The sequence below is a fragment of the Centroberyx affinis genome, unplaced genomic scaffold, assembly GCF_046629955.1.
Source record: "Centroberyx affinis isolate AG114_WGS23_722 - 3 ecotype Tasmania unplaced genomic scaffold, CSIRO-AGI_Caff_v1 ptg002370l_1, whole genome shotgun sequence".
Taxonomy (NCBI): Eukaryota; Metazoa; Chordata; class Actinopteri; order Beryciformes; family Berycidae; genus Centroberyx; species Centroberyx affinis.
Window position 1 is genome coordinate 249,461 of NW_027280628.1, and position 13,246 is coordinate 262,706.

At 41.9% G+C, this 13,246-nt stretch overlaps 1 protein-coding gene across 3 annotated transcripts in view; it reads right to left on the minus strand.

Annotated features, from left to right (window-relative positions):
• Positions 1-6,008: 6,008 nt before the first annotated feature.
• LOC139656013 (rho GTPase-activating protein 6-like) overlaps positions 6,009-13,246 on the minus strand; it is a 28,031-nt gene continuing 20,793 nt past the window's right edge. For 2 of the 3 annotated variants that reach the window (XM_071533478.1, XM_071533480.1), the window contains exons 4-13: positions 12,077-12,339; positions 11,643-11,838; positions 10,957-11,012; positions 10,699-10,849; positions 10,397-10,545; positions 9,426-9,605; positions 8,299-8,396; positions 7,861-8,123; positions 7,612-7,686; positions 6,009-7,526 (exon numbers count right to left, since the gene is read on the minus strand). In XM_071533478.1, the coding sequence (XP_071389579.1) occupies positions 6,952-7,526; positions 7,612-7,686; positions 7,861-8,123; positions 8,299-8,396; positions 9,426-9,605; positions 10,397-10,545; positions 10,699-10,849; positions 10,957-11,012; positions 11,643-11,838; positions 12,077-12,339 (2,006 nt within the window). In that variant the 3' untranslated portion in view covers positions 6,009-6,951. The remainder of the gene's footprint in view (positions 7,527-7,611; positions 7,687-7,860; positions 8,124-8,298; positions 8,397-9,425; positions 9,606-10,396; positions 10,546-10,698; positions 10,850-10,956; positions 11,013-11,642; positions 11,839-12,076; positions 12,340-13,246) is intronic. The other variant, XM_071533479.1, reaches the window with a different exon arrangement.

Consider the following 13,246-nt stretch of genomic DNA (forward strand, 5'->3'; position numbering starts at 1 on the left):
GGTGTGTACACACACATACCTTATTGACACACACTCTGCTTCTCATCTGCCCTACAGGTTCACACAGGAGCATGGAAAGCTGAGAAGAATACTTAACCCTGGGGGAGCTGGAGATGAATAGAAAGCTGAGAGAGGACATACATTATCCTCACAAATTACCATGAAAATCAACCGACAATGGTGGAATGTCACTTTTCTCGTACCGGTATCGGTGGTTCTGGTACTGGCACTGGCACTGGCACTGTTACCGAGTAGCTTTCCAATTTGTAGTAGTGCTAAACTCAAATATAACAAGTAGAGAAAAAGTGTGTGTCTCAGGCTGGATCTGGTTGTGATATATTGAAAGTCAGCATCTGATAATGGGGATAAATGGTTTCTCTTCCTGTGAGTTTTTTCCACTTGGCCCTGGGCAGCTTTTGGGTTGCAGAAGCTTGGGAGAGAAAAATAAGGCTCAAGCTTAAGGACTCACAGCAGCCAGCAGGGAGAAAGCAGCAAAAAGCATTGCTATTAAACAAGGGAGAATTGGATTTCTCCACCTTAATGAGAGTTCACCCTGCGAGATAGATGAGTCAGTCTGAAAACACAATTCCATCCTTGCAATGGTGAGATCATATTCGAGGGACTGGGTGTGCATCCCGTAAGTGGAAAGAAGTCAAGGTTACCACAGATTTCTGCCAGACCTAACCTAATCTTGAGGAATTTCCCTCTGTTTTAACTCCTCTAATAAAATAAAATGACTACTTATTATCTAGGTAGATCTTTCTGCTTAATTATTAACTGCTTGCACTTTCTTTGATGCATAAAACACATGATTATATGGTTGGAGCATGATTTAGTGCCATGTGTCTTCTGCTGTGTCTGAGGCACCAGTTTCTCCTCCAATCAATGTACACTTCAGATGGGGGAATCACATGGAATGGCAACTAACTTAGCCTACAGCATGCTGTCTGCCAGTTACACTCCGCGAATATTAATTGCACAACTTCAATATTCTGTAGTAATGATCACTTTTACTCTGCTACAAAAATTATAATCGAAATACAGTATACAGCTGCACAGGCGGTATTGTTTACAGTATCGTCGCCTACACCCTTTTACCTAATATGTCCTGAATGTAGTGATCTATGAGTCATTGCACTTTATAGTACTGTATTGTATCAGTTGCACAATGGACATGCTTTAACTTGACCGTCTTTTCCCATGCAACAGAAAATGCATATTTCATAAGACAGCTCAAAAGCTATTCTAAATGAACATATGAAACTGAATGGTTTGCTTGATGTAAAGCCTCAACCAGGCTGTCTGTTAAGAATAAGCAAATAAAAAGACAGAAAATTAGTAAAAAAAGTTAGTTTAGTATAGTTTAGTTTAGTTTAGTTTGAGAAACAGCGTCTGTTCTTGCTGTGTCTTAACGCAAGTTTGTTAACAATCAGCTGGAGGAAAACATCTGGATGCTGAGTAATATCTGATGATGGTGGGCGGAGGGCGGTCGTTTTTTCTTTTGCACAATTCTCTGATTGTTTCGGGAGTTGGAAGGCTGAGCAAAACTCCCTTTTGGTGATTGTCCTGAAGTATCCTGCTAACACAATTTTCGCAAACAACTAATCATTCACTGCCCAGCCCCGGCTGCCAAAAGATGGACATATTGAGGTTGACCCGAATTGATCTCCTGTCCCGCCCTCTCCAAAGCCCCTGCATCCCAATTGAACTGCTGTGCTTTATCATGTGGACTCAAGGACAGCTGAAGAAAACATCGCTGGCGATATGCACTCTAAAATCCACAATGTATTGAGGACAGCTTACATGCACGCCCACACACACATTGGATACTACTGTAATACACTGTAAATTGAACATGTTATCTTCTGCTTTTTCTGGGGAACAATGTGGTCCTCGTTTCAAAATGACTGCTAATATTAATCAATTCTCATCCAAGTGGAGCATGAGGCAGAGCAGATGGGGTAAACGAAATGAGACTTTGTGGGCTGGTTTACCCACAGTGCTGGTGTTGCTTCATTGGGATTCTGGCAAACACAAGGAGAAAATGTCCGACAGTGTTGGCCATGAAAGTCGTGTTCTGATAATCTCTAAACAGACTTAAAAAGTCGATTTGGAAAGCAGAGATACTGTTTTGTAAGCATTAAGAAAAAAGTCTGTTTAAGTAAAAAATGATCGAAAGTCCTCAACATTTGATCTTTGTTTGCTTCTAATTAAAAAAATATGAATTTAACTAAAAAGAAAAAAAAAAGTAGCAACTTTCCCTGCGGGAGAAATTACTCTCGGTTTTCCAAATAAGAGGAGGGTGCTGCTCAGAATCAAAAGCCAGTCAAAAAGTGCACCCAATTACTTAAATATGTCTTATCTGTGAAACACTTGGTATCTGAAGTGTTACATTTTTGTCCTCAAAATATTGAACTGGACTAAGCTGAGAGGCTTAATGCAATCACTGCTAATCCTTTAATCTTTAACAAACTTTCCCTTAAAATGAAGCTCATAACCCAATCATAACCATGACTGTTTATCTCCTAAAAGTCACTGTTTTTGACATTTGGGTCCTGTGTCACTCTTGCCTTCATTATTGTCCCCAGACTATTGTCCTCCATCTTTTTCCATTAGTGAAATGATGGGCATTTTGTGTTGATTCATTAACTGCCTGTAGCAATTCAATGTGAACTGCCATAAGCTCTCTGAAATGCATTTTAAGGTTTATTTTCAGATTCAGTGGAGACCGGTGGAGTGAGGAATCAGCACAAAATGGCGACTTGTCTCAGCGTTTGAAAATGATGTCAATCTTAACTCTAACAGAATACAAAACACTGATGCAACATTGATGACACTTGAAGGGGAATTTCATCTGACTTTAGTTCAGAAAACACTTGAGTCTGCAGTCACTATACAGCAACATGTTAAGTATCCAGACAAGGCTTCTAAAAGTGACAGAAAATGAACTGAGGCTTAGGAGCATCAAATTTGGAAGTGTGTTGTGCCAGAGCCATAATGAGCTCTACTGAGCTCTGTCTTGGCTCTACAGAGACTGGTGTATCAGTCTCAACCTTGAGCTCATAGAGGAAACACTAGGGCCGGGGCTCTCTTGTTACTGGACATTCAGCCTCATTTTCGGTTGTGACCTTCCTCTGTCCTCCCTGCAGCTGCTCCTGATGCCAGTGAGCGGACCCAGACAGGATGGACCCCCTGTGGGGAACTGTTGCAGCTCTCTGCCAAAGGATCAACTTACATCCGTCAGTGCTGCAAAGATAAGATGTGAAATCAAATATTTGACGTTGATCATTTGCTTTCAGGAGGCAAATCGCCGGAGCTGAGGAAAGAGTGTCTCCAGGCTGTTTTTTCCTACGCTTGGCCTGTTAGTGGTTAGAAAGTTGAATGGGATAGTGTGAAGACAGCCTGCTCCATTTTGTGGTGCAGATGGAAAAGGGGAGGCAAACGGCAGTGTGGCTGGATTCTCTGTAAAACACATCCAGACATCCTGTTCTGTCTCCCTGGTCGAGTCAGAGTGGGACTGTAGGGTGGCCGAAGACTTGCAGCTTGGCTCGCACAGCTGTGGAGCAAAATACGGCCTAGAAAGTTTAACCACAGTTCTCAGTGTCGAGGAAATCCCCTGGCTTTTCCTAGCAAGGGAAGGGTTTATTATCTGGGAGAAGAAATTTACTTTCAAAATATGATCAATCCTAGACTGCTGCTTACCTGCTTTAAAATTCAATTTTATAACACAATCTATTCGATCACAGCAATTCAGTAATCTCAGAATCAAAACAAGATCAAGTCAGACTGAGAATCCACTCCATCTTTTGAACTACTACTACTACAACTGCTACTGCTGCCACTACTACTACTCTACTCCTACTACTACTACTACTGCTACTACTAATAATAATAGTAACAACATTTTTTTTCAAATATGCAATCCATGAGGCAATCCCAAATTTCTTCAAACTGTCTGAAATCTCTGTAACACATATTTGAAGAGTTTCACTCCAAAATAAGATATCCACCCACTCTCCCATATTGACTGCTGGCATGAAAATTAAGCATATTGTGAGTTAGTGTTGAAGTTAGGAGTCATCTTAAGTCATTTGCTTAAAATAGTTCATACTTTGAGGACAGAATCATTTATGATGAATTTCAGGGAGCTTTTTTTTTCTTCCAAAATGAACATTTCATTCACATAGACCCAAATTAATATTGAACAAACGCCTCTTTATGGAGCACACATTTGAAGGCATAATGGTAGTATGAGTAAAACACAGGAATATGACTATAAATATGAATGGGACTTTACTTACAATTACTAAATGTGTAGTGCATCTTCAAAAATACAGACTGAAAAGGACAGAAAGCTGTGTTTCCTTAGCTTATGCTTCCCTCTTGTGGCCCGTCCATCTAATTGTTTCAGTGTGAGATCCCTATCAAATTAACATTAGAAATGAACATGCACAGCACTGAAGAGAGCAGAACCTGCACCGGCAAATACAACTGTACAACCATTTGTGAAATAAATGGTTTTAACTTCAAGATGAGAATGTTCCTGACTGAATTTCCCTTGTGGAAAATTCCCAATAGGTTCTCCATCGGGTTCTCTTTGGCTTTCCAATTCATTCTCATTCATTTTCTGAATTGGGTGGCAACATCTTTTATGGTATATGGTCATTTTTAAAGAGGAGGGATCCAAACCCATGAATTTGTCTTTGACATATGCTGAAAGAGAAATAAAGATATTAAACATGGCATCAGGAATCATTTAGATACACATTTCTATGAAAATCATTTTGTAAATCTGGTAGAAGTGGGTATCACAATATATTTAAAAGTATCTTATGTAAGATCGGTCCCCTGCAGGTGTAAAGATGATGAATGAAATGATGATGAAAGATAAATCTAAATAAAACAGACAGAACCTGTCTCAACCACCCATGGGTGTTCCATGGTGACCCGCAGAGATCCCATTAACTCTCATGGGTTTGCCACTTTTTTTGGCAGCACACAATAGGCGACCAGTGACTAAATCCTTGTAAAGTCCCCATTTCTAATATAATTTGTCACCAAAACTTCAAAACCCACTTAAATTAACTGAATTTCTCTGGACAAAGTGTGGCAACGTAGACTGACTTAATATTATTTGGTCAATGTGATAAATTATTAGACATACAATAGGTCACCAAACACATACAAAGGGAAGATTGGCCCTGAATGCTCCATAGATAAGATTTTTGTTTTGCTTTTTGTTTTTTTAAACTTCAAGATCCAATACTGGCTCACTGAGACTAAGGTATGGCAAGTGCCACATCCTGCCATAACCAATTGGCGCCCATGTTTTGTGTTAACAGCCTTTGTTTGGCCCGGTGGTTGGTTGACTTCCTGGAGGTAGAGTGAGGTCTCTGGGAGGTCAGACAGCTGCATGTCTTACACTTTATTACTGTTTTGAGTCACCATTAAGTCAGAGGTGCAGCCAAAGCCTTTCAACAGAGCAGAACAGACTGTTCACTTTCCTTGAGTCCATATCCACTGAGCATTAGTCAACAAGATTATGTGATTAGTGTAGGTTTAATCAATCACAAATAAGTATAACTCAAGTAAGTATAGATTTTGTATATATTGAACATATTTGTTCATTTTTCAGCAGACTCAGTTTTGCTGAATCACTAGATAACATCACTGTGACTCATGTTTCTTGTCATTGCCATAAGGTTATTCTCTTTCAGAATCTATTCATATTGCTGTTCTCTTTGTAAACTAATATATTATACAGACTGGATGTGTCAAGAGTTTGGAAGATTTTGGAAGAAGATTTAAATAATGCAGTTGGCAGATTTCACAAAGTTCTAACAAGTGAGTGTCACATCATCCCTCTCTCTCTCCCTCCCAATCTTTCCTGTCTCTCCACTGTTATCAAATAAAGGCACAAAAATGCCAAAAATCTGCATCAGCATTCATTACATATCTCAAAAAATATAATAATGCAATAATACAAAACTCAATGACTGATACCCATACTGAAGGAATTTATTAGATCAGAGTGCTGTTTGGTATCCAGTGGCTTTAAAAGTATCCGCCAGGTTGAGAGTAACTTATATATACGCTGGTGTCACTGCACCACAAGAAACAAAATCATCACATATGATATTTGAATGACATCTGCAGATGAAATAGACAGGCAGTTTGACTCTACGAAAACTAGGAAAAGCACTGATAATTGTTTCTGGTTAAATTAACAGGTGCATTTACAAACAATATATGCCAGTAAATAATCACAGTCTTTGAAATACTGTACAATAATCATTCCTGCATGACAAACACAACTAGAGGCATTCAAGCAGAAAATGAGTGCTAAAATGTCACAGTCACTTCAGACTATTCTGACTCATTAAATCTGGCATTTGACTGCATTACACAGAATATAGTGTAATTTATTACATTCAAAATATATCTTCCAGTTTTTGTTTTTCTGGAAAAACAAAGTCAGAGAATGGTGGTAGCATTTCAAGGAGTGACTGGATTATAATTAAAGCCTGTTACAAAAGGTCACTGTTAAGGCAGCTAAATGTCAAGATATTACAGTGTAAATGCAATATCACAAAACAACAAACAAAAGATTTACACTTTTTACACTTCATTACAGAACATTCATGGCCATATGGAATTCCATATGGAAAATACATTCAAACATTGAAGAAAAGCGTATGGTCATGTACAGTATAAAAAAGTCAAGGTATAAAATTACATAGTACAATTATTACCAAACTACAATATAACAACATGAGCATGTCCAAGAGACAATTGGAGTAAAGTCCCATCAGTGGAATACAGTACATTGATGAGAAACAGACATTTACTAGCACTAACACAGACAGTAGCATTACAGTAACTGGCAGCTTGACAGGAGACTGCCTGTCCTTTATCTAGCTTAGGTGCAGTTAATATTGAGCTAAGGCTGCATCACACCAAGGTTTCTGGCAGGGCGTCTGCATTGTCCGTTGACAGTATCTGCCATATATGCCACCTCTCCCTCAGCCACTCTGGGGTACCAGGGATCTTTCCCTCTGTCCCGGGACCAGAGACACCCATGGGATCCACAGTCTGGGGGCCCGGGCTGCTGCTGCTCTGTGGGGTTTGGGGGTTCAGACCTCCAGGCTGATACGTGGAGAGGGAGGGCGTGGAGTGAGAAATGTGGGTGTCTCTAAGAGGTCCCGAGTAGTGAAGGGGGGACCAGACATCCGTCCTGCCCTTGATGGAAGGACTGGCAGGGTGTCCTGTCCTTCCCGCTAAGTCCTCTGAGCTGATGGCTCCTGATTGGCCGCGTAGTCCCTGATGTAATGATGATCCTGGCTGCGTCTGTCCTCTCTGGTCGTGAGGGCCGCTGCTGCTGCGAGTCACCGGGAGGTGTGGCCTGCGCTCTGCCACACCCAATGAGGTTTGCGTTCGTCTGACCGGCAGCTTGCTGTTGCCTTGGTGACTGTTCAGCCCCTCGGACGATCCATAGGACTCGCATTCCGACACGTCCCCATGGGAACCTGAGCAAGACCATTCATTTACATTCCAGCATTCATTACATATCTCAACACCATCTGCAGCAACATGCAAAGAGGATTCTATTACCAGAGATCTGATGGTCGGTGAAGTCTTTGCTCAGCATCGTATGCCAGGCTTCCCAGAAATGTTCGGCTGGGGTGTCTAACAGAAACAAGAGAAACAAGAAGAAACAAGAGGATGTCTTGGTTCAGTTTAATAGATCTGTCATTGCAGAATATTGTACAACAAGCAGAATATACTTTCCAAATGTATTTTTCTGTATTAAGTATTATTACTAGAGATCAAACTGAGTACGCTGACATGCATTCAGTTCACCTTTGCCAGTGGAAGGTGTAGGACAGGTGTCTCCGGGTCTGTCTTTGGAGTGGTCACTGAGTTTGTACTGTCCAGGAAGTCTGAAGAACCTGTCAGAGAGCGGACTACTGTCCCCTTGGCACTTACACAGCAGTCCATCTGACAGGACGGGGGAGTTGTTGTCATAGGGAGACACCTCTCCACTAGATGCTTTGTTGGAGTCGCTGGATAAGCATCTGTCAGTCAGAGAGAAGGACTCCTCTGATCTTAGAAGGCCCGGGCCTCTGAAGAAACAAAAAGAGACACATAGGGGGGTTTGCACGCTGTCTTACAGAAACTTACCACCGGGGGGTAATCATGAGGCATAATGGCTCATCACTCATGACTCATTTTGATCGTTTGGATTCTTTGGCAGGGGCAAGGCATGGACATGTAATCAGACAAAAGGCCAAAACTTACGAGTACTGAGAGGCCTTCCTCCGCAGTAAGTAGTCCACAACGTCAGGATCGGTCTCTAGCAAACTCATCAGAACCTCATTCTGCAGGTCAGCGGGAACCTGGGAGGGCCAGAAGACAAACAGATACTTTCACTGAGCCTCAGAACAAGTGCCAACAGTTGAAATGTTTCATTCTTTGTTACCTTAATTTCAGTAAACAGACACTGACTTAACCACAGTACATTAAGTATGCACTTATCCACAATATTCAGCTAACGTCTCCGTACCTCTGATACAATAGCATTATCTCCAGAGCAGCATCTCCCCAAAGGTCCTAACCACATTCAATGAATTGCAGTTTATACCAATAGTCCAACTGTATATTGTTAGCAGCATTGTTATACAGTATCTATCATACAATATGCAACGGAGACAGCATATGACTGTAATGATACAAGCCAAAATACAGCAGTGTAGAAAAGCCCTGCTAATCTTTTCACCAAGCAATGTATTCAATGACAGTGCTGAGTGCAAAGGAAATGCCTGGTGGGCTTTTTTGTGTTATGGTCATAACAGATCATTTTCAGCTACACCAATTTCCGTCTGTGCTGCATCTGCTCTAGAGTTTCTAGTGAAAAGCAGAAACATCAATGATGCATATCTCGCCCTTGCTAAACTCCCACAGACAGCCATTGACTAAAACAAAACAGAGACTGGAATGACACTTTAATCAATAACCTCTCCAGTGAGTCAAAACTCATTTGCTTTATACTAAAAGGCCCATTCACTGAGCTTAACCTTACAAGGCTCAGGAGTGAAAAACAAATTGCATGGATTTAGGAGTTTTACTGTAATGGAGCTTTGTTTTATGAGGCACTCTGTACAAGCTAAGTCCTTCTCGAAACGTATAAAGCTAATGTTTACATTTCATTAGGTAGCTCCACTCTATTAAGCTTGAGAATTCCCCATAAACACTTTGTGAGACTTTTTGTAGAAAGAGGACCAACAACTGAGATTGTTCGCAAGCTGAACTGAGATGTAAGAAGTGAGATTGTCTTTGACTATCTCCATCTATCATCCATCTCAATGATTTTCATTTAAATGCCTTTTAGTTGATATGTCATAGCATTCGTAGTAAGGACAGCTTACCATAAAAAGTGTATCATATGTAGTGATCATCCTTTTGACCACACTGATGATGGCGGTGCTCTCCTCTGCACGGGCGAAACTCTGGACCGCAAACTCTTTGTCTGAGTTCTTCTGCTTGCGCAAAAGGTTGGGTCCAAAGATTGTAGCTAAATTGACTGATGTCATCTTGTTTCCGGTGATCTAAACACAACAGGAGGCAGAATTGAGTGTTTTCATGTGGTGGACTGCAGGTCTCCCGCTAATGCTAGCGTTCCAGCAGCCTTTCTGCATTGTGAAATTAGAGTGATTTATTATCCATTTTCAACCAATAATCATCACTATCAGGTTAAACTAGAACTGATCTCTGATTCAGCAGCTCTGCTAGCGTGCCTCTCAGATCACAGCCAGTTGTTCAATTGTTTGGAATTATTATCCAGGATTAACCCAATGTGACCCTTGTAATTAGAGGAAATATTTTGGGGACTAGACGGAAATTATGCTGATGGACATTAATTTGAAAGGTTACTAAAGGTGACAATGGACTAAAATTCCATTGTCACAGTTCTTCTGCTCATTTGAACAAACAGAAAACACAGCGCAAACAAACAAAACTCTTACAAATACACAGTAATTATGGTATTAAGAGTCTGAATCGCAAACAGTCTTTTGCTGCACCTCCCATACACCCAGAAAATGGTGGGAATGTGCAACAAACACAGCCCTGCCACCATCAATAAGGCTAGGTGTGTCCCCCTCCCTTTTTATCCACAGAACCCAGGAAAACCTCTCATTCACTGCTACAGTATAGCAGCATTATGCTGTAGGACTGAGGCCAAGACAAAACTGGTTTTATACCCGTGGGAAACAATTAGTCTCTACTGTGTCGATTAGTAATAAAAAAAACTAAGCATAAATCTAAAAAATAAATAAAACATGCTCAATACAACACAAGGGGACTATATTAGACTTGTAAAGCTTCTCTCTTTGCCTACCTCCTGTCCCTCCCTGTCAAGGCTGTCGTCAGCATGTGCAGCCACAGTGGACAAGAAGTGGAGGAGGCGCTGCAGCGTGTCGCTGTTACAGGGAGGAAGCAGAAATATCAGGAGCTGGATGGCGCTCTCTTGGTCTGAATAATCCAGCACTGCAGAGGAAGAAGTCCATCAATTGAGGTCAATTAAAAAATGTAAACACATGAAATCCCCAATAACAACAAACCACCAATTTGTGTGTGTGTGTGTGCGTGTGTGTGTGGTGTCTGTGTCTATGTGTGTGCCTATGCATGTGTGCTCCTCACACATTGTGTTGATGAAGGCTGTGTAAAGCTCTCTGGTCAGTAGTGGGTCTGGCATGTCTCTGAGGAATTCTTTGAGCAATGCAGCCACATCATGGACACTGTGCTCCTCATCCAGATGGACCTCCACTGCCTGGTCAAACTCCTCACGAAGCTGTGTGAAGCACAGTGACAACTGATGCAGCAACTGCTGTTGAACTGAATTCATTTAAGCACACAGTGTGCATGATGTGTGTTAAAACAAGCCAGCTGAAACCTTACCTGTCGTACTCTCTTTTTAGAACTCCCAACACGGAAAATGCCAACCGTCTGTAGGCCTGAGTAAAGATGAAGATGTTTTCTCAGTGCCAACTAGGGATGGGACGATATGTTTATCTAACAATACGATTTGATACGCGATATGGAGTTCACAACTCGATACACCCACGATACGATGTGTAAATAAAAGTTCAGTGAGTTTAATAAGTCTGACTGTGCAGAATTATGTTTATTTCTGAGCCACAAACCTTTCTAGCAATGGCATTGGCTTGCCAGAATGTAAACAACAATTTAAAAATGTCATGTCAGTGCAAATAATATAATTTGGATGGAGAACTTGTGAAATTGTGATTACTACAGCAGAATACAATGTAGCTAATATCCCAATTCATTCTGCCCCATGATACATATTGTCACATTTTTGTTTTGCAATATATTGAATTTCGATGTATTCACTGCTCTGTTGGCACTAGGGATGGGATCCCTAGTGCCAACAGAGCAGTGAATACTATTTAGAATCTCATTCAAAGTCATTCAAAGTTTACGATACACAAGACCATGCCCAAAACATTAATTACTGAATCATACAGTATGTTTCCACTAAGGAAGACAGGCTTCACATTGCTACTGTATGCTCTGCATGGGACATCTTCTATTCTTATAGCCTCTTGAACTCTGATAATGTGTACCGTATTTTTCCAGGTGCTGGCAGCAGCTATCCACCACTCTGGGCACTTGTCTGTAAATGGGGTTCAGGCTCAGCTTTTTGTCATGGTGTTTCTTCCGGTTACTAGCCGTCTCGACCGGCAGAGACAGCTGGAGGGCCTCCAGGAGCCGAGACTGGTTATCATCCAGGTCAGTGATGCAATCCACAGACACTCCACCCTGCCAAACAGATGGGTGAGGACCATACAGTCATTGCAATCCTGATAAACAGTCATGCAGCTGATCACACTTTGTGAGCAATAAAAAAAATGGTGCTGTGACTTCATGGCTGAATAAGCCCCACATCATCCTCACCAGCTCAATATGTGCAAAGGTCAAAAATTACCGCAGAGAACTGCCGGCCTATTCAGATGGGTTCCCTGTTGCTCTATAACAGCTTATCGACAGAAAAGCCTACCCTCCTGCGTGTCCGCGGGGCTGCCTCCGGTGTGCTGGGCAGAGGCGACTCATTGGGGGTCTCCGAGGTGGAGCTCAGGGACGAGTTGCTGCTGGACAGTTCTTTGTTGGCCCTTCTAGAGGTGGAGGTGAGGTGGAGGAAGGATAGCATCAGGTCAGTGGGGTCTCTGTGCTCCTCCCGCTGGGGATCATGCCGCTGCTTGTGTGTGCGGTCATTGGATATGACCTGCGATAGCGGTATGCCAAACGCCTGAGGCATAGTCTCTGTGCAAGGGAGGGGGAGGCAAGACACAGGGGGAAACAAAGTTCATATTGTTGTCTCTAAGTCAACAGTGATATGATAAATTACTCTTTTCTAGTTGTAATGTCTGCTGTGTCAGTCATGTCAGCATATTACTGTATACTTTGGTATGTTCTGTACACACAATATTAACATCATAACAGTGTTACGTTTGTTTTCATTCTTCATGATATTTCAAAGTGTAAACTTTGAAATAAACACTGCTCAAACTAAATAGCACAATAGAAACTGCAACTTTAACGAAAGCAATGTTCTGCAATGCACATTCAATATCCAGAGTCAGGGAGCACATACTTTCTGATGCGTCTTTGTAAACAGAGAGAGAAAAAGAGGAAAGAGGGGGCCGGTCCAGTGCCGGAGGATAGGCTGTGATGACTGAGCCACCTCTCAAGATTGTTTTTGTTATTTCCCTTGACTGCCCAGCCGACACAGAACCTCACATTCCTGCCAACATTGTTGCAGGGGGCGGGGCGGTGCGGCAGTCGAAGCGAGCAGCCCCTTTGAGGAGACTTCTTCACTGTACTGTGCTGTAGATTCTCACTTAGTGCTCAGTGGGTATAAACAGCTGAAAACGCCCGCTCCACTGAACTCCACAGAGCTTCAGCCAAATGGATCAAAGAGCGCCTTTTCCACTGTCAACGGCTGAGCAGGCTAGTGTGTGAGAAAACACGGTCCAGCTGGAGGGGAACAAAGGTCCGACAGGACTCAGTGGCTCTCCCACAAAACTAAAAGGAGCTGTGTTTATCTTCACTGGGTTGGAAAGACTAACAATAATATTATCACTGAGTGTGTGTATGAAAGTCTTATCTGAAGACTATTTGTGAGGGAGAGCATTGAATTTCCCTCTATACTGCCATTACATCATGGTGT